This window comes from Chiroxiphia lanceolata, chromosome 13 (genome assembly GCF_009829145.1).
Source record: "Chiroxiphia lanceolata isolate bChiLan1 chromosome 13, bChiLan1.pri, whole genome shotgun sequence".
In the NCBI taxonomy this organism is placed as follows: Eukaryota; Metazoa; Chordata; class Aves; order Passeriformes; family Pipridae; genus Chiroxiphia; species Chiroxiphia lanceolata.
In genome coordinates this window covers 3,682,778-3,704,696 of record NC_045649.1, presented here as the reverse complement: position 1 = coordinate 3,704,696, position 21,919 = coordinate 3,682,778, and the positions used below count along the sequence as shown (strand labels likewise).

Genomic DNA, 21,919 nt, shown 5'->3' with positions numbered 1-21,919 from the left:
AATTCCAGAAAGGGATTCTTGATTTGTATTTCTCCAGCTTTTGGCTATGAAATGCAGAAGTTGGGGTCTGTTTTCAATGTTTTGGTAATCAAAAAAAACTATTTAAAAACTAATTTTAAAGAAAATAAACTCCAACACTTCAATTCAATAAACTAAAAATCTATGTTAAAATGCAAAGAAAACAACATTTGCTTGAACATTGTGACAGAGTGAAGAAGTTCCACAGTATTGTCCATGTCTAACTAATATTTGATGAGAAATAGATTTGATAACAGGATGGACTTCCAGTAATCAAATTATGATTGATCTAGAAACATACTACTAATAAAGGCCATTCTTCCATGTTCTTTACTTGCTTAATCAAATCACCTCTAAATAAACAAGTGATACACAGACCTAAAGAAAATATTAACCTGTAAATTGCCTGTCTACCTCTTTTCTCCATGAGTGCTGAAATTGAAGGGCAGGATTTTGTCATGACTCAGCTCATAAACCATAATATAAAAAAATATTTAACTGGAAGTCCAGAGATTCTGCTACAAAGAGTTTAATTCGACAGACTAAAATGTTTTATTCTGAATGACTTTAAATACCTTCTCTAGGTACCTTTTGCCTGATGGTGTACTGGAGGAGTTAAAAAAATGGTAATGTGAAAAACTGAACTTAAATTCTCCTGATCAGAGACATTAACAGGATGGACATTCACATGCACAAAAAGTACATTTAAACCTTTCTTGTTTCCTGAGATGATCAAAAAGAGAAACTCATATGAACTTTGCATTTTGGAACAAGCACCTCCATGCAAAGCTCCCTCTCCCTTTTAGGATAATAGAAGTTGGTACATTTCTTCCATCTTTGTAGGAGCTAAAATACATTATTAAAACCTATAGTTCAGCTACAGTGTTGTAAATCACTGCTGCTATCCAGGTTCTAAATTTTAATTTCACTTCAATCAGAATCAATTATTCCTCTTGCCATCCCTGGCCTCTCACTCAGCACTGGGGAAGGAACACCAGGCAGTGACACTGCTGCCGTGGGCCCCCATAGGCTGCCCCCAGCACCTGCCATCAGCTCCTGCTGCAGGGAAATCATTCAGCTCCATGATCCCATGGCCTGGGCTTTGGGGGCCAGCCTGGCTGGCTGAGCTGCCAGTCCCAGCCGGGACACAGGGTCGGAGTGTGGGGTGCTCAGCCGAGCTGTGAACTCCTGCGACGTGCAGGTTCAGAGGTAGCACACATGGGAACAGACACGAGCGTAACCACAGCCTTATGTGCAGTGACACCAGTGTCATTTACATGTCACGTACACTCAGAAATCTCTCTTGGCAATTGAGAGCGATGAAATCCTGCTGTACGAGGCGTATTGCGTGTGACAACCGAAATCACAAGCAACGTCGCCAAACCATGCTTCGGAAAGCGCTTCTGTAATTTTTAACTGATCGACAGATGTTTACAGAAAAGACATGCTTTAATTCTTACAGCATGAGCACACGGGGTAGAAAACAAAGCCCTCATATTTCCAAACAATCCAGGCCACAGTTTAACAAGTAAAATAGATGTTGGGTACAGGGCGCAGGCAATCCTGACTTATGTTGGTTTGCCACCCACGCTTAGCTGAGTCATCCCAGGGGCTCTGCGTGAGTAACTGCTAACCAACACGAGGACAGCAATGAATTCCTCCTCAGTTCAGAGCTGAAATTCAACTTATTCTGAAAGGAACAACTACGACAGCGTGGGAGAAAACAGGATGCCCACTACTCTGCCTTTTGTATAGACTAAGAGATAAAGGAGGAAACCAAAGCATGATGAAATGATGCATGTTTCTCATTAAGAAAAGTGACAATAGCAACATACTCTTAAAAACTCTATTAGAAACATGGTGGAGCCTTGACCCAGATAAAATTTAGCTAGTTCTGAACATGAAGACTCTTCTCAGCAGCAAGTTATGGAGAGGTATTCTCCTAACTACACCCTAGTTTTGTGGGGGTAAGGGCCTTACCCCAGCAGCTCTTGGGGCATCTTGATATCTAATGTACATTAATGCTTCATGCTGCCACATAACCAGGAACAATCACCACCAACTAAGAAGAGTACATTTCTGTGGATAGATGATCTGGCTGAAATTGCTTTAGGGAGCCAAGTTTGATGACGTAGAACATGTTCCAAAGTCCTTTACTGGCTCCTTCCACGTCAGTTAGAGATGTTGGAACCTCTACCCCACATTCTGCTGCTCATCATTCCCTGCCTTCCAGCAGGTACCACTCACCCTGCACTACCTGCAGCCCAGGCTGCTCCCCTAATCACTCAGATGTTTCAGTTAAAGGCTGCCTTAGCAGAGACCTATTATTTAGACTGCTGAAGGTACCAGGCTTATTTTGCACGAGCTGTGTTAGGGCGATGGTGGCAGCAGTTCTGTCAGAGCGATCGTGACGCGCGGCTTGACGTGAGCCGGGGGCAATGAGCTCTTTGGCAGACACAGCCCCCGCCAGACAACGATGCATGAACATAGCCCGAGAGCTTGCTCAGACATCTCTGCTCTGCAGTATTAATGACAAAACCCAACAATCACCCTGGTGGGGTTGAGCACGCGTGAAAGCTCTAGCACGTTAAAACAACAGGGGCAAAATTCTTGTCCAAAAAAAAGGGAAAAATAAGGGAGCTCCAACACAGGAGAAATACAGGAATAGTTAATTTAAAGCAAACTCCTGCATTTAAGAACTGTAATAAGCTGATGCCTCATCCTCTGCACTCTCAATTTATCAATTGCTCACGCTATCTACACTACAGAAATGACACACAGTGCTACGTAGAAGTGGAGGAACTTCCAAGAGGCAACAACGGTCTATTTTCTGCTGTTGTTGGCTTGGGCTGGCAGAGCACAGATAAAAGATCAGACTGCTCAATAGCCCAGAACTCACTTAAAGAGTCAATTGAAGCCATGGCAGAAACATCATCACCTTCTGTGAATCCTGGGCAAACTGCACCGGCATGGTTTGAAGTTGATTTCTCTTCCTTTCAAATAAAATAGCCTGTGAATTGATTAGAGGTAATAGAATTATTGGATGTTAGCAAGGAAGGGGATTTAAGGAAGATGTAATGACACCATCAAAGCTTTGTTGGGTTGCTTTTATTAGCCTGAATCAGCTTAGAGCAGTCCTGACACTAAGAGGTTAGAGGAAGTCTGTTAGAGGCTTGCCTATGGGATGAATGCATAACAAAATCCTCTCGTGAGGGAAAAAAAAAGAAAAAAAAGAAAAAAAAAAACCACAGACACGCACCAAAAAAGAACGACAAGTACAGTACTTTAACAGGGAAAATTTCCTCAGAAAGGAAGCAAGCAATGAGGCTGGGAGAGGAATAAATGGTGTAGAAATGACAATCGCTCTTCAGTCAGGGCCCATGACTGCACTCACTGCTGATAAGATCCAGCATGTGTCAGTTGTCAAGTGTCTCTTGTCACACTTCAATGTGAACTTTACAGCGAAAGGGGGACAAGAGGCAGTGAAGGGGAAAATGGCACGGCTCAGAAGGACTTGTGCACTCAGTGTGAAGCCATTTCAATTTTATATTCTAAAGGACTTTGTAGGTGATCCCATGAATGCAATTATTCTCACCTAATAAAAGCAACATATGCTAAGACAATTAAAAGATTTTATTATACATCTATTCATTGTATTTAGTTTTAGACAGCAGATAAACCTAATTTGAAACAAGATGTTTGCAAGGCAGGAAGCAGAAATAATTGTGGTCTGTACCTATAAGAATGTTAGTGATTCATTATATTCTTTAAATGAAAAGGTGAATTAATAAAACCTTCCTCTACTAATGACAATTTCACCCAGCAAATGAACAACCTAATTACAAAGCTCTCATTAAAACAGCATAACTTTTGGCTTACAGTGTCCAGTTTGGGTGAGTGTACATTTAAGTGACTATATCACCCATCAGGAACGTCTGCTTGCAGGCATATTCGTAGTGTGACACAAACCTCACACACTCGCCTCTCCACTAGGACATAAAGTTACCCCATCGCAAATTAACTCCTCTGCTTTGGGTAGAGACATACCATTGTTCTGGTGGTCAACAAGCTGTGTTTCTCTAGACTTGCATTACTGAAAATAAAATTAGCAGCTCTAGAAAACCAGCTGGTCTGGTCTGCAGTTTGCAAAATAAAGAAGAGTTTGTGCTGTCAGACCAAACGGGAGCTTAGAGCTACTTCAGAACAAAATCAATGTTAATTTTGGAGAGCAAAGGAAATACTTCTAGGTAGGGGATAAGCTCATGGTTGAAGTTTCCTAGCAGACCTGGAGCTGAAGCTCTGGTGCAGCCAGTCAGTGTGGAAGTGAGAAAATCGTGGGTAATTATGGCAAGATTTGCATATGACCGCAGTGACTCCCCTCGTTGAGGCAAATGAAGGGCATAAAGGGGCTCTGCTGCTGAGAGCCTACCAGAATTAAGCAGAAATCCATCACTTCATGCATAACTGATAATGTGCCACCTAAAAATCTGATATACACACAGTTGTGGAGGGGTTCAACCCAGATCAGTCCCACAGAGCCGGGAGTTCCAAAGGCAGACACTGTGTGTGAAAAGCATCATTCAGAACTGTTTTTGCCCTTGCCAAAGGAGCAATGCCAGAAGACAGCCCCTGTATGATGCCCTACCTGGAACCACAGTCATGGCAGAAAGATAAACTGCAGAAAAAAATGCCACATTTACAGAAAGAATTTTTGATGTTCCTGAAAATCTTAAACAAAGGAAAAACAGAGTCAAAGTGACCAGTTGCAGAGCATCTAGCAGCACCCAAAACTTCAGTGGGGGGTTATCAACCTCTGACAACTCTCTAAATTCATGTGAGAAATACTGTGAAAATCCATTATAAGTGAAAAGAAAAAGGAAAAGAAAAGAGCATAGGGAACCAGAGGTAAAAAAGATTTTAAATGTTCATTGCTTTGCTCTCCTATAATGCTCTGAGTCAGGTTCAAGTTTGGTGAAGACCATCACTACAGCACAGAAATGTTCTGTTTGTCCAGCTCTCATAGAGCAGAACGAAACATTTTTTTTGGGGATGGCAGAACAATGTCTGTTCTTTGTTACAGCTACTTTATTTTCCTTTGGGTGAGGACAGAAGAAGCAGCATCAGTATCAGTTACATACAGCAGCTACCCCAGCTTGGGTGCTGACATTGATACTGGCTACTGCAACTTGCTATTGAAAGGAAAAATGGATTGAGATTAAAAACTCTTAAGTCCTTAAAATAATTCCTCCCCACTAATGGAGCCACAGTATGATTTATTGACATGGCATCACACAGGTGAACCCACCACAGGAATTTTCTCTGAGCTGGTTAATGTTCTCATATGGAGGTACTGGAAAACTCAGTGCTACAGGTTTTATATCATGCAAGTTGGTTCTTTCGAGTTGCCTTCAGCAAGAGTGAAAGAAGATAAAACACAGAGTCAGGAGAGTACCCTGACTTGGGGCGTATCAAATGAAGGTTTCATCTCAAGAAAAGTACCATAATGGCTGAGCACAGGTTTATAAATACTACTTGACTAATGATTTAGAACAGCGAAGCAAATGGAAAGTTTACCTAAACCTGACAATCATCAGCTATTTTCCCACCAGTACTTGAATATCTATGAGCAAAAATATCACCAAAGATCTGGCTAACATGAACCATGACTCACTAATAATACAGATATTTATCAGCATCCTGTCATAGATACTCTTAAAAAATAACTGTGAATCCTGTGTAGCATAGAACCTTGGCCTGGTTTCTGGTATTGAAGTTTATCCTATTTAAACTTTGGACTATGATACAACGCAGGAACTTGCTGTTTTACCTTCCTGTCCCACTGAGTAACTACAGGGGATCTTACTAAACAAAGCCCCCCTTTCTTTACTCCAAAGACCTTTAGTAAATACCAAAAAAGTCACATTTTCTTCAAAGATTGTAAGCACTTCTCTTTGGAAGCATCTCACGTGTACATGTTGAACTCCTAATTATTTTTTTTTTGTTTTCTTGATGCTGGCAGATTTTTTTCTCTTTTATTAAAACCACAGTCATCTCCTCTCCTCCCTCGTGGGAAGAATTTCTTTATTAAAACCTGCATCATTATTCCCTTATCCCCCCTGCTCCCCATCAGCTCACAGACCACTATGTTTCCTTCAAAAATAAAAATGTGCACAAGTGCAAAAGCTTGATGCAGAGCATAATGTGGATCATACTTTAAAGAAAGCAAAAAAACCTGTGCAAACTGACTTTACACTGTGAGTGTGAGTCTGGTACTAACATTCCACCTAGGCCTTTGTTTGAATATACATATCTGGGAAGGAAATATATGGATCTCTCATTAGTTATATGACCAAAATCCCCCTTTTACTTGGCAGCTCTTTGGATATGTGCTGTGCAAAGATTTATTAAGAGATCATACTGCTAGTATGTAGATTTAGTCATACAGCTGTTGTATACAGCATTTCATGCTGCAAGTATCTTACACAATTGCCATGTTTACCAGTCAGTCCACAAATAAATGAGCATCTTGGTGCATTATAGTATGCATGGATTATAAAAGTATTTATTTCCAAATGCTGCATTTATTGCTAGAAAACATGGGAAGATGACACAACATCACTGTATTTTTGGCATGGCTATATCATCTGAGTGTGAAGCAAAACAACACAACCACAATTTTTAAAGTACCATATTAATACATGATCACTGTTTACCTGGGGTAAAAAGGCAATAATGATGGATTTTTTTCCCCTTTTTTTTCTTTAATTGCCATGATGCTCTGCAAAAGCTTGATGTTCTACAGGGCATAAAAAAAAAAATAAAAAAAAAAAAAAATCACATGATCTTGATGTTGGAAAGGTGCCAGGCCCATCTGATGTCCAAATCTATATGTACATAAAAAAGCAGGAAGCACTCTTAAAAGCAAATGCTAATTAGCTTCCTGGGATTTCAAATTTTAAAAGCTTCTGTGATTGAATTTATTTTAGCAATTCTTTCTTTAAGGAATGTGAAAATTGGCCCTACAGTTGAGACTTCAAACAAACAGGATGAAGAAGCAAAATCCCTCATAATATTGCTTATTGCACTCATATAATTATAGTCATACATTGAGGACTGATCAATAAAAGAGAATTATACATCAGTATAATGGCTATAAAAGTAAAATGACTTCTGATCAACTGTATCAAAACACCTAGAAAAGCTGGAAGAGTATTAACAATATTAAATACAGAACAATCAGTTTGTATAAGGGGACAGAAAAGGGCTCTCAGCAGCAGGGGTGCTGTGATTTTTACATTGGATGAAGCATAAATTAAAATCTTCTGCATTATTAACAACAGCGAACACCTCCTTTGGGGCACAGATAGTAATGAAAGTTCACATTTGAATTAAAGCATGGACACTGCTGAATAGAGACAAAAAGTGAGGCAGAAAAACACAGAGAGCATTTAAGAGGGACAAACACTACTAATATGTGAAAAAGAGGGGTTTGGAACCCTCTCATTTTTGTCTATATTACTATCATACCTCAAGACCCAGCTCTGAACAAGTTTTGGTTCAATATTATTACTTTATACAAAACTTTCAGTAAAGCACCCACTCGTGTATCCAGAACCAGGTGCTTAAAAGTTACCTATGTGCAGAGGAGCCTGGTATGATTTAGGCACCTATGGGTTCATGTTTTAAACACTTCTTGACAACACTTCTAGTTCCACACTGCTCTCTAGGAAAGAAGTTTTCCATTTTCCTGGAGTGGGTCACCTTGCTAAATGCTAACAGCAACAGCACAAATGCAGAACAACAACACATTTACTGCAGGTCAATTTTCAAGCTGCTACAATATCAATTTAATATTCCAGGAACCATTGGGCTTCATAGTTCAGTGCATGGGACATCACATATATCAAAATTTCAAGTAGCTATAACTCTTCTTGCTGCTGGGCCAGGGCAGCCACGTTATACAAACCACCTGGCAGCCTCTCCCCTTGCCCTTATTATGAAAATGATGCATTTTGTCATGCTGCTGCAGAAGGGCTGCTTTCAACTAGGGGCTCAGAAATGCCAATTTTAAACACTTCAATTTTTAAGGCAGCTCTTGTTTTATAGAGGTGACAAATGCCAGTTATGACTGTGCTTTTTTGAGATTATGGAGCAGAGCAAAGTCAGTTCGCCGCCTTAAACTTTGAGAGTGTGTGAAGTAGCCAAATTGTTTAACAAAAAAAACGGGTTCAGCCCAATGAGAGTGGACAAGACCCTTTCCAAGTGAAGGATCAGGGCCATCAGCTGTGTCATATTTACCCCCTTTCTTACCCCAGGATGCATCAAGGTGCTTCTCGGGTGGTGAAAGCAAGACAGGGCATGGCTAGAAATAACATACACCACTTTTAAATTCACTGAGCCTATTTTAAAATAAGTTAGTAGGAACTAGAGTCAAGTGAAGGCATTTTTGGGGGGGGGTTATAGGAGACTTGGGTCTAAGGGAGATGAAATATCTGTTCCCAAAGGGATCACAGGAGGGTGAGACTTCAGAGCTGTGTCTCAATAGATCCCACTGAGAATAAGGAGGAACTAAAAGTCTCTTGTTTATTCCACTGAACACTACAGTCCTGAAGAGAGACTAAATTAATTTTTCCAGTGGGAAAAACTGCCTGAGGGAACAATTTAGCCCTGAAGAAATATAAATTATTAAAAAATTAGTGCATTCTGATTGTTTTGCCTGATGCTATAATACTTTTTGGAGATTTTAAAAGATGTGGCTGTGCAAACATTAGGAATTTCCAAATTAAATACTTAGGCATTAATATTCTTACTGAAATCTCGTATGGGGAGAATTTTTGAGAATAACGTTCAGAGAAACATAAAGATTAGGGAGATAGGCTTACACTGAGGAAATGTTTACAGAGAGAGAATCTTTGCATTTGAAACACTGCATGTGACATTTAAAGGATTGTCCAAAAATTAAGCAACACATAAGACCAAGCTTCCTGATCAGCCTTCCTGGGGGAGCTGCAGATTCTTAGAAGTTACACCAACATAGTTTATCCTTCATTTCTGACACGTACAGCATTATTTTCAGGTATATTTAAGCTTGTTTTGTCAATAAAGGAGATCAAGAGAGGAATATAGCTGAACACCCTTGTTGTTCTAACATTTGGCTGGTATTTGTTGCCATGAAGCAGCCTTTTGAAAGATGATCACTGTACCTGAAATGCAGATAGTTATAAAAATGGCATTAATTTGCTTAGACCGGGAGATTTTCACAGGAGAGCAACTAGCAGAAAACATTATGAAAATGTCCAAGAGGACTGGTAATTGAGTTGATTAGTATGACCTTGGTTATGAAGGTAATAGAAGAGTGAATGGTGCTTAGACTGAGTTATAACCCTGCTACCTTGCTCGGAGATGTAGTGAGGTATGTAATTTGTTCAGGGTGAATCCGAGCAGCCTGGCCTCTCCCTGACAGGGTAATACACTCTGACTAGCAGAGCTTGGCCGGCCACTGCTCCTACCCCAGCAGAGTAAACAGGGCAGGGTCAGGCGAGGGATGATGAACTGTGTGCCACCCTCAGCTCAATATGGTAATTTTCTGCTGGCAGACACTTTCTGCTACAGGTTTCTTCTGAAATTAGGAAAATTAAAAATAATTCACAAAAAATATTTAAGGATGGAAACTTTCCCGTTTCGGAGCGAAGAATCTACATCCCTTTGAACTAAACTCCAGACAAAATGTATCTGGATTTGCCTGCTCACCCAACCACATAGTTCTGGTGTTGCTTTTTAACCCGTCATGTTTCTGCCCTGTGATAACTCCAGAAAGGCTTTTTTTATCTCCCAGAATGGGGCTTTATTTTTTGAAGAACTGATTCAGCTAAAGGCCTGAATGCACAAGTGCTGTGATTGCCTTTCCTGCACTAGATTAAACACTATTATTTAAAGATATTTTAAGTGACCTCCCTTTATGGGGAAAAAAGGCACCCAAAACAATTACACAGACAAAGAAGGTGAGCAGACACAATTCTAATTGTTATACTTTGCATTCTTGTCCCCACCAGTAAACTGGATGAGATATAATTATCTATCAGGCATCTAGAGAACTAAGTGCTTTGAGAAAAAAAATAGTCACAGAAAGGAATCTTTAAATGCCAAACACCAAAATATATATTTTTTTAAAATCAAGGAATGGATCAAAAGCAATGTCTTCAAAGTCAGCATAATTTAAATATTACCCCTTTCCTTCCATCCCTGACGGGTTGTCTTGCTATTTTATTGCAAGTTTCACAAACGAATAACTGGCCAAGGTTCCCTAGAAGGAAAATGCCTACATAAAAGATTCAATTAAATTAAAATTACTCAGTTCAGTCTGTGTGTGTCCAACTCAAACTCTGCTTTACTAGGAAACCAGGCATAGATATTCAGCTAAAAATTGCTACACATTAGACATGTAATTTCAGACCATATTTCCCTACAAAGTACAAATCAGCCCTCTTTTGGTTTCATAGCTATCAGGATGTCATCATATTCTTTTTCTGAGGAAATCTGAGAGGATGAAAGGAGGCGCTTAGGAAATAATTTTGCATTTTCTCTTAGAAATTAAAAATCTTTCATTTCTTCTCATTTATTTAAGTGCCACGGAGAAATGGGGTTAGAAATGGATTTAGAAAATAATCCAAGACATCTAAAGAAAACTATAATCTCAATAACATTCCTACTATAATCATTTCAGGGGCAGAGGAGCAGAAGCATTTTCTGTGTGTTCATGGATTTTAGAGACTTGTAAAACTACAAGGCTCTCTGAAATCAGGTGTTATATATTCGGCTCTCATTTCACAGATCTAAAATCAAACTGAATATTTAATTCTAAGTATAAACTAATGACCTGAACCTGAATCATGTGGCATGAAGATAGATTACTGTTGACATGCAGAGTCCCAGTGAAATCCCTGGGATATTGTGTGAGCCGAGCAGCCGCCTGCAATGCTACACAAAGCTCAAAACAGCAACGCTGAAATGGAGTTTGGGGATGTTAATTCACAGTTACCATCTTTAACACCACGTTTTTAATATCATTCCCCCTGTTGTTTTGAAGGTCAGTGGATCCAGAGGAAATTTCCCACACTCAGAGCCATGCACATGGTATGAAAATAGCAATGGGCTTTCATTTTAAAGTTCTGCTCTTGAAGGTTTATCTCTCAAAGTAAAATAAAAACAACTCCAGCCAAGCCTTGAGCTGTTTGTAGAAGTTTGCAAGCTACAAGCAGGACAGCTTTTCTTGTGTTTTACCAGGACTGAGCTGACACTAATTATCCCACTGTGAACTTTGGATGAAATCCTCATCCTGCTGAACTGATGGGAGTTTTGCCACTGACTCCAACAGCACCGGGAGTTCACCCTCTGGCTTAGGCTCCGTGCCACAGCCTAATACTTTCTGGGTAATCAGGCCCATAAAGTTTATCTTGAAAGCCAAAAAATATTAGGTCAACTTGTAATCACTCTGACTTCTCCCTTTTTTTTTTTGAGGGACAGCTTGTTTTAGTCACTGCCGCTGTCTCCCCGCTCGGTGCTGGCGATCGGAGCTGCTCATCCATCCTTAAGGGAGCTCTGCCAGAGTCAGAGCCACTGCTAATTTATTAGTATGCACTACCCAAATTCAAAGACTTTCCAAGGAAGTTTGACTGCAGCGGGAGCATTCTGATTTATGGAGCCTGGTTATCATTTTTAAACCACGGCCCTGTCCCCAGCCTGACTCGACTGACAATGACAGATACCCGACGTGTTTGTCGAGCCTCGCAGGCTGACTTCCCATCCCTGTGGCAGCTCTTCCCCGTGCTGGGACCAGTTACACCCCACTCCCCTGCAGGTGGGTCAGCTGGGCACTCTGACACCTGTCCTCCAGCTGCAGGTGTTGGTGCAAAACTCTGCCCATAAGCAATTACTTAAAAAAAACCCAAACCAAATCCTGTATTACAAACCCAGCTCTATATAATTGCAGCATGCACTGCAGCCACTGGGGCAGAGTTAGAGATTTCCAGGCAAACCAGGCCTGCAAAACAATAGAAAAACAGAAATCTAACACCAGATATGACTATATATGTGTCCTTGCATGCCAGCATGGATATTTGTTTGCTACTTCTAACTGTGAACGTTAAATGCTCTCTCTCCCTCTCCACCTGACCATCATATTTTCAACAAACCATTTCAGAACATATTTGGACATGCCTGCTTAATAGGAGCAAAATGTCATACAACCAACTCAACTTTCCCATGTGGAGAGAGAACATTTCCCATTACAAACATACAGCAAAGGTAACTAGAGGAGGTATAGGTGGGTACAGAGATCTAAGGAACGGAAACATGACTGTCTGGAGTCCAAAAGAATTACATTAAGGATGCTCAAGTGTCATTTTAAGAGTCTGTATCTTGACATCAAGCAGACAAAGATGCTTTCATGGTCTTTCTTCAAACAAGAAGGCAGAAACACAAGTAGGGGTTTTCTTTTATGCTCAGCAAGATAAAAACTGAGTATAAACACCGAAGTATTTATTCTCACAGCAATCCCATGAAACACACTGTTATTCCCATTTTACAGATGAGGAACTGAGTCACAGAAAGACCTTCTGGCTCATAGTTTAAAGGTGGTTTAAAAACTAAGCTGAGGACACTGGGTTCACATCCAGTGTTTGAGCCACAACACCAGCATTCATCCTTCATAATAAGGTCAGCTTTTCATTCAGTAACTATGAAGGTGCTGAAGGAACTCAGTGAATTCTTCTGTGAAAGCTAATGCTGAAAGCTACATGACATTAAGATGAAAACTAGTGAACCTGAGCTCTAGTAACATACCCACTCAAGCAGGCTCCAAAGAAAATGTGGGAAATAGGTGTTGCATAGCTGAGGCAAGCAAGAGAAAAACAAAATGCCTTTGCAAATTATTTTGTTTGTGGGAGCAATGTGCTCTTGTTGAAAGACTGGTGTGTGCAAAAAGGGTATATTTTTGGTATGTCAGCTCCAATTACCAGCAATCTAAGAGTGAAAAGCGACAGCCTTGTCCCAACAACCTCCTCCAAAGGAGATGCCCATCAGCCGAAAGCCCTGCTCCCGGCGTGACCTTTCTTGCTTTCTGACTGGGCATAAGGGCACGTAGCCATTTTATTTAAACGTGTTCTGGGAAAACTGCTTGTTAGATGTTGATTTCCAGCAGCCACTGCCCTCTGAAAAGAATATTCATGGCTGGTGTTTCACTTGGAATGCTAACAGGATCAATGTGAACTCCCTACACTCTCTATCTCCAACCTGTTTCATACATATTCATGGCCATTTACATAATTTTATAAAGAAATGTTTATGAGTGAGGATGCACATTGTATTGACTGTTGTTGGGTTTATTCCTAACATTCATGTCAGAGAAGAAAGCGGGCACTGGCCCTAGCAGGCGAGCTGGATCCCAGAAGAGGCAAGGCTGGGAATACTCACAGCTCCTGCAGCCAGACAAAGCAGTTTCGGCACAAGTTCCAACGTCACACCTGACAGTTTTTATCAGGCAGCTGCTAAGAGCACTTCACAGCCTGCTCATCTCCTTGCTGCTTTGTTTTCTCTATTTAAACAAAAATTACAGCCTCTCCTTCCCCTCGTGTGGGGAAAGGGCCCTGTAATGCAGTGTATCCTTGGCTCTGTCACTGTGCCTGCTGACCCTACAGTGAGCAGGCTCTGACCACCAAATGCGAGCAGAATAAATTATCGCTGACACTCCAATATTTAATTATGCAGCTGTCAGAGCGGCCCTTTCGAAATTCATTTTAATAAAGTGGGAACTTTTTCCTTTCAAGGTTAGAGTCAGGGGAGTCACCTTCTGTGTCAGGCTGAGGTCTCCACCATGAGCTTTGCATTCTTCCCTGAGAAGCCTGTCACTTGGCCTGATAGAAGGACCAGATAACGGCACCGATGTCTATTGGCCTCCCCCGCCCTGCCTGGATGAACATCCTTCATTTAAACCCACAATAATGAGGACCTCAAAGTCAGACCGGCAGCCACAAGGGCAGCTTGGCAGGGGAAAAAAAAAAAAAATGGCTTCTTATTATAAAATTCACTTGATGTTATAGCTGCAATCTAAAAGCAATCATGTTCATCTCACCGTTTTAACTGGTTAACCAGAAATATTTAACATGTTAAAAAATGTGTATGGAAACCCAATGGATGAAGCCCCAGCAGTGTTTATCTGCACTGAACTCAGACAAGGAGAAGAATATTGCTTTGTATTTTGCTCCCAGCAAAGTGTATAACTAGATCTTTTTGCCAAATATTTAGTAAATAAAGCTCTTCATAAACACGTAGTGTGTAACAGGTAATGTCCACATACTGTGGCCTGCACAGTGTATGGATCAGAGGTGGTTTTTTAAGATGCTCAAATGCAAAGCTGCTGTGTGTATTCACAGCTCTGCATACACACACACACATACACATGAAACAACCCCTGCAATAAAGTGCTGGCCATAAGGAACCTTGGTGAAAACAGAGACTATTTTAAAACATGTCCAGCTCTCAATTAAATCTTCCCCTTTGCAGATCCTTGCTTTCAAAACTTTTGATTTTTGTAGCGTGCAGCTGGGAGAAAAACAGATACAAATTTACCATGGACAGCCCAAAAAGTGTAGTTGACCTAAGTTAGTAGAAGAAGAAAAACAAGGAAAAAAAATAAATCTACGCACACTCCAAATTTTCTTGTTTCTGTGTGACAACACTTCTAATTTTTAAGTAAAGTTAATTACAATTTTGACCTACAAGCTCTGTTTCTTCCCTGGGTTCCTATGGTGCTATACAAGCACTGGAGATTTAGCTGTGCAACATTTTCCCCAGTATGATTATACATCTTCTACAAACAGGGAAGTGAAAAACATATAAATTGCATGTGGGCTGGGAATTAAAGCTCACAGGGAAACCCCACATCTCACAGCTTAAATCAAAAGGAGATTTGCTAATGAGAAAGAAGTTAATGGGATACCATCCCACATCCCATAGGTGCTAAGTGACCTATCCCAAGACACAAAGTGTCCCAGGAAAAGAAATTAAAGCTTTTGCAAAAATGTTTTTTTTTTTACTTAATTTGATCCGCAGTGAAGTCACAGCCAAGAGAGAACAATATGACTCACTAGTACAAAATGTTTTACTTTCTGGATTCATTAGCACTAATGAAGAGCAGGTGCAGGGTACCAGGGGAAAAGCTGTGCACAGCAGCTCTCCAGCACATTCTCCTGCCCAAGTTGTGCCTCAACATTTGGTCTTTTGCTCTTTCCCTGCAAGGGGGTGCACTTTGTATCTCCCAAATAAAGCACAAATAAATCACTATCTGCAAAGCTCACAGAAAAACAAAAGTACACAGGGCTCAGAAAAAGGCTAAGAGTCTGCTCAAGTTTCACAGTTTTCCCAAACATGATGGGTTGTGCCATGGGATTTCACACTAAAAACCAAAAATATCTCACCCATTGGCTGTTTCCAACATGAGATCAGAACTTCCCACCAAAAATTAAACGCTTCCCTCTGATTCACCTGTTTGTCTCAAACACACCTAAATGGTTAACAACCCACATCAGGGTTATCCCATCCAACATTGGGCACCTGAAAAACAGCCCTTCAGCAAATGTGGTTGCTCTTGTCCTCCTTCTGAAGAGCAGTTAGACAACACTTCCAGAGGCTGAGTTAGAAGTTGAGTTGAACAACCCCTGCACTGGGTTTGAGTGCAACACCAAGGGTGACAACTTGTGTCTTGGAAGTTGTGATTAAGTTGTGTGGATCTGGGTTTGGACACTTATTTATCAGCTGCATGTGACGTTCAAGGCCAACAGCGCCCTGTTTCCCAGAGCTCTACATGTGTTTCTGTGCTATAAGTAATAACTGACAGCCTTTTTTTACCACTTTTGCTAAGATTATCTCCCACTGCTTCCTGCTTTAGGTCCTCTTGCTTTATTTTTAGCTGTGTCATTTAACTTCGGGAGAGAGAAATATTTTGACACGTTGCTGCCATTTTGGGCTCAGCATCTACAAAGCTGAATGCATCTTCTCATTGGCTTGGAGCTCACCATGGATTCTTATTATACAGAGGATGTGCTCCAGGATCTGAAAGTAAATACCTAATGCATAGAGCAAATGCATTTATACTCTATTATAAAGCTGGAAAAATAATTACCTTAAAATATCATTGTTTTCTATGAGTTGTAACTGGGCACCTTCAGCTTCACACAAGCACAACACACTTGCAGGTTTCTGAGGAACACCTCACTCCAAGCAGCATGGCTCACCTCCTGGTGTCAATCCAAACAGATTTGCTGAATCCTGATCGTCACTAATTTTTGCAGCGGAAAAATAATTATAGAGCAAAACATCAGGAAAAAAAAAATATAATCCCATCAACCTGGTGTGACATGCACATATAAACATGCCAAAAATCCCAGCTGAGCAACTCACAAAAATGAGCAATTGTTGAACGCACAGAACTAGGAAAGGCTTTGATTCCCCTACAAGAACAGGGGAAGTGTAAATAAATTCTGAGTCAATGAGATGGCTTACACTAACCTGGCGTTGGGAGAATTTTCAGTCCACAAATTCCTTCACAACTGAGTAAATTTAAAGAAATAAAACTAGATTGAGCATTGCTTTAATACCTGCTGGTGTAGTTTCCCACACTGTTCACTGGCTTGTTAAATATGAAAAAGATTTGCCTTGCAAAGGCGCAGTGAGAAATACAGTCACAGATGGGTTAATTGTTCGCTCCTTGGATCTTAGCATTTTTATTTTGGTTTGAATATAACCTGTTATTATAACAAGAAAACTCCCTGGCCTTGTGTACAAGACTCAAATATAATCAGCGATATCACACTGTCCCTTAATAGAAGGTGCAATATAAAAAAGATCATTTAAGATGCCAGTAGCTTCCCTCCTGACCCTGCCTGGCTGAGAGGCAAATTGCATTAGAAAATGACATGCCATTCATCTCACGAGTAGTTGCAGGAACATTTAGCTAATTAAATGATTAATAAATTTAACACTGCTTTATAATTTCATTTAGCCGTGTTGGAAATCAAACGGTGCACTGCGTGTGCACCGAATGAGATTAGGTGGGAGTTGTGGGTTTCACCGGCTGCCCTGGTAATTGAGATTAGTCTATTACTACAGTGACCTTTTTAACTTTTATACTCTCTTGTTAAAGTGAAATAAAATTTTATTCACTTTTAAGGCATATTTACTTAGTGAAATTCACGTGAAATTAAAGAAATACCAAGCTAAGAAGCGCTCGTTCTCTTTTTGTTCCTTTATCCTTATTTTGCACCCCTTCATGAATTCCTGCTTTAATCTGGCAGCCCACTCTCTCCACAGCACGCTCTGAAACAAACTCCCTTTATCACTAAAAAACCAAATATACCACCCCCAAACGTGCAAACTCAAATACACCCAGTATCACGATGATGGGACTGGAGTAGGGGGTTTAGTACACACAAAAAAGCCATAACCTCACTATACCTATATATTTGCATGTGTTTACTGTAGCTTTATCTGGAAACTACCTCGGGAGCTGGAGTTCAATGGTGAACCTCTCGTTCTAGCACAGTCAGCTGAACAATCAGGAAGCTGTGGCTGTAGTCAGCTGTGGACAGAGGCTCCATTTATGTTATAGCAGATCCCCCCACTTTTTATTCAGCCATCCTCACGCACAACTTTAGACAAAATGACCCCATTTATTTCAGGCGTCACAATTTGCAGTGTAATTATTCATCTGTATAATCAGTGCTTCAACTCAGCTTCTGAGGAGCAGGAGGGGACCCTGAGGAAAGCGTCAGCTCGTTCTCATTTCACCCAGCTTTTGGTTAGAATTAGAGGTTGCTGCCGAGGTGTGGCATGCCCCAATTTGGTACATGACATCAAAGAAAGAAAATCAATTCACAATTTTGTTGTGATTAACACTGAAAATAATTCCTAAGATTTCGGTATAACAATTATGGACGCTGTGTCTTCAGGTTAGAAGGTTAATACCCACGTAGTTCCAAAAGCCAAAGAAACTCAAACTCCCTAGAAGATTTGTCTATCCTTTGTCTATCCAGGAACAGCTTGCAGCTACCTTAATGTTAAAAGCATAAACATCTATCCACACAAAATTCATTTCAGCAGTACAAGGACTCATTTTATCAGTTCTTGGAAAACTTGTCAAGATTACTGACACTTAAGCCAACTCAGAACAAATTTTCAATCAATATGTCTAATGCTAGGAGGGATGTTTAATGTGTTTCCTTTTTTGAACAGATGTGTGTTTATAATGTAGAAAAAAAGGAATTAAAATGCATATTATTACTGAAAAGTGATTCCCATCTGAATCACATGGCAAACCGTTTCAGAAAGTATTGTTGAAAAGGACAAGTCAGAACAGTGTTGACTTTTTCCTGAGGTTCTGATCACCCAAGAAAAGGATAAACTACTTTACAGACTTTTCACACAATATGGATATAAAATCCGTGGTGGCTGAAGTGAAACAACGCACTGGAAATGGGATCTGACATCACTAAGTAATGGTTCTGCTCACTTACTGTGGTAAAATAAAATTCTGATACAGATGGGCCCAACATGTGGGAGAAACAAACTATTATCAGCAAATGCATTAAATACAGCAACCACAGCAACAATTTCATCTTGAAGGCAAAGAAGGTCCAAACAAATTATAGGCAAAAATTATAACAGCTATTTACTGTGATAATTGGAAGGGAAAATTATTGCTGGATTTCCACACCATACCACCACCACAGATGTGAAGAACCATCAACAGGATGCAGAGGTACATCAAGTGCCTTGGTATATCAGAATAAATTCTATTATTTGGACTCAGTGGCTAAAGTCCACCTGGCTCCACAGAGACCACATTTCCACCCAATGCTGTGGGGCTGTTTCTGTCCCTCAGGGCAGCAAAAGCCACACTCGTGGTCACGAGGGACCAGTAATGTGGGCTAAGCATCATATTTTCAGACATGACTAATGTAGATGTCTGTGTCTCATCCTAATGTTCAGGCTTTCTTTACCATCAGTGAAGAAAAAGGCACTTTTTGAGAGCTCTTCATCTGACCTCATGTAGCCATTTACCCCAGGGTGAGATAAGCCGTGGTGCAGAAGTGCCGCCTTCTCTCCTTGGACTACAAGCAAAAGCAAACCCACTAATTTTATGAAAAAAAAAAAAATCCTTCCACTAAGCTGCAAGTTCTTGACAAGAACTGAAAAACAGTAAGTAAATCCAGTCTGAAGTGTCCAGACCTAAGCTTTCTCTTGAACTCTGTGTAGGATGAAAAGCTGCTAAAATGTCCCTGTGAAAAATGCATAATATTCAGTGTATTCACAGATTTAGCAGCTTTGACTTAGGAAGTCCTTTGAAAACTAGTTCTTATACTACAGACTTTCCCCAGAATGGTCAGTTTTGGCATTTATTTTTATTTATTTTTCTTATGGGAGTGGTCACTGGCATTTGGAAAGATACATTATTTTTGCCAGGGAAGATAATACATGAAGCTGATGATCTGATGACATGACACCATCTTACAAAATGTCAGAGGGAACACTGTTTTCTCTAAAACCAATGATATATATGTTTAACCGGAGCTCTGCCTCTAAAAAAAATGCAACTTGTACATTGGGCTTTCTAAAGACGAAAGTGTATCGTGAAATTTACTTCTTGGAAACAGAGATTATTTATGCTGGCAACTACAGCCATGACAGAATCTAAATAGCCATTATCCACTCACAACCGTGAGAAGCAGGAAAACCCATCCAATTTTTCCAGGAACTTATGTCCCCTAGTGTCTCCCTCAGTCATGAATCATACTCCTTCAGATGAGATCCACTACAGGTTTTATTAAAAGAGAGGTAACCTATAAAAACTGTTGCAAAATATACATAAGACTTAACAAAAAAGGTGGCAGAACTCCTATTAATAAGAAGTTGGGTCTATGCAAAAAAGGTAACAAATCTTAAATAGATCAATTTATTTATTATTTTAACTACTTTTGAATTTCTGTTAATAAAGTTGGGTCTTTTGAGGATATGATAATAACAAATCTTCAGGAGTGAAAATGGTCATTATTAGAATAAGCACTTCAATTTTTAAAATATGAGTAGTTTTGTCCACTTCTACATATACAGTGTCCACGTTTGCATCAAGGTAAGTTGGCATTCATATTCAGTTTTAACTTGACTACACCTTAAAGGCTTCCTCTGTGAGTTCTAATAATGTGCACTGATGTGGAACTATGGTCATTGTTTCTTATCATTCGCACTGGGAAACCATGTAAGGTCAAGCTTGTGTTTCAGTAAGTAGCCTTTGATTTTAATTACCTCCTATAAAAGGTGAAATTTGGGTTCCACTAAAGGCAATATGAATTTGCTTGTGTGAAGCTATGATTTCATCCAAGGTTACTAAATGTGCAGCTGTGTATGCACCTACATGTAAGTATATCCAAGGGTCTGCAGCCTGGGATTTCATATTACTTATTGCCAAGTAGAAAATAGCCTTTAAAATTATCTTATTCAAATGGGGTATTAAAGATGACTGCATATGAGCTGGATAGCAATCATTACACATCCAAAATGAGTACATCCATAGCAATATCAGCAGGGGCAAGAATTATGTGGGTCAAAGCCATATCAGGTTTCCAGGACAAGATCAAAAGTATTAATGGGAAATAATTTTCTTTTTTCTGAAAATAGTTAAATTATTTAGTTAATTATTTATCCATCGTCGGCAACAGATTAATTGCTACAAAATATGGCTATAGGATGGCCTTTGCAGACTGGGACACATCTGTTGTCTTGACTCCAGATGAGCCACACAGTCCCATCACATGCAAACTCCCACAGGGCAGCAGCCATGTCACTGTGACATGAAAAAAATAAACATCTCTTGTAGAACTTTGGCTGATGGAACTGATTCAAGACAACACTCAGAAAAAGCAACTAAACCATCACCAAGGCTGATTAATCTGACTTTAAACTCACTTTGGTCTTCTGAATTACGTCTAAATTATGTATCTAGAGTTGTTTAAATTAGACAGTGTGAGTATCACCTACAAGGAAGTTTTGATTATAGACCCTTGACTTGGAAAAACAGCTGTGTAAATTGTGTTGGAGGTTTGGAAATTGCTCTTCCCCAGCTACTAGCCAGGCCAGTGCTCCCTTTCCACAGATTCCACCACAATGCTTTTCCTGTGTGCTAACAACAGCTTCTAATTTATTTAATTTTCTCACACAAAATAACACGTATATGGAAGTAGAAATGGTATTTTTAAATGTAATCCATGTACTGCTTTATCCTTATCAGTATTTAACTGGTAGTGACAAAGCAGTTGTTATTTTTCACACTCAAAAAAGCATGGTGATAATTCAGTTACCAAGAGGTGGCAAAGTATTGTCAGCAGTTGGATTAAAAACCTTGAGTTTCATTTCTAACAGTGATTTAGTAGCTCAGAGATGTCAAATTCATGAATGTGACATTCTGGCTGTTGAAAAGGGGACATATTTAGCAAAAGTCAACACAATAGACACAACTGTGCTAAGGAACCAACCTTAAATATGGTTCTGAGTTAGTTGCTGGTGTCCACAGCAGGTTGGCAGCTTTGCTTTGCAGTCTGCTGCTGTGTCTGGATATTCCTGAAGTTCTAGGAGGAATCCACGTGTTGGTTGAACTAATTCTCCTGACTCAGTCATACAAGAGCAGTCTTGACCTCCCAGCCCTACTGTACATAAAGACATGTTGCAGGGTATTTTTACACACTGCCATTTTTGTGTGTTCATAAAGTGAATGCCAGGCTCACTCTACCCATGCAGGTGCCACTGCTACTTCCCCCTCCCTCAAAGAGTACACTTGAATGCAAAGTGAATGGCT

General features: G+C 40.0%; 1 protein-coding gene across 2 annotated transcripts in view; it reads right to left on the bottom strand.

The window, feature by feature from the left end:
- Positions 1–21,919, bottom strand: part of WWOX (WW domain containing oxidoreductase) — a 493,269-nt gene that overhangs the window by 22,170 nt on the left and 449,180 nt on the right. The window contains exon 9 of one of the 2 annotated variants that reach the window (XM_032701432.1): positions 9,174–9,221. The exons of the other annotated variant lie outside the window; for it this stretch is intronic. Coding sequence (XP_032557323.1) covers positions 9,213–9,221 — 9 coding nt within the window. The 3' untranslated portion in view covers positions 9,174–9,212. Of the gene's footprint in view, positions 1–9,173; positions 9,222–21,919 lie in introns of those variants that run through there. 2 annotated transcript variants of the gene reach the window in all.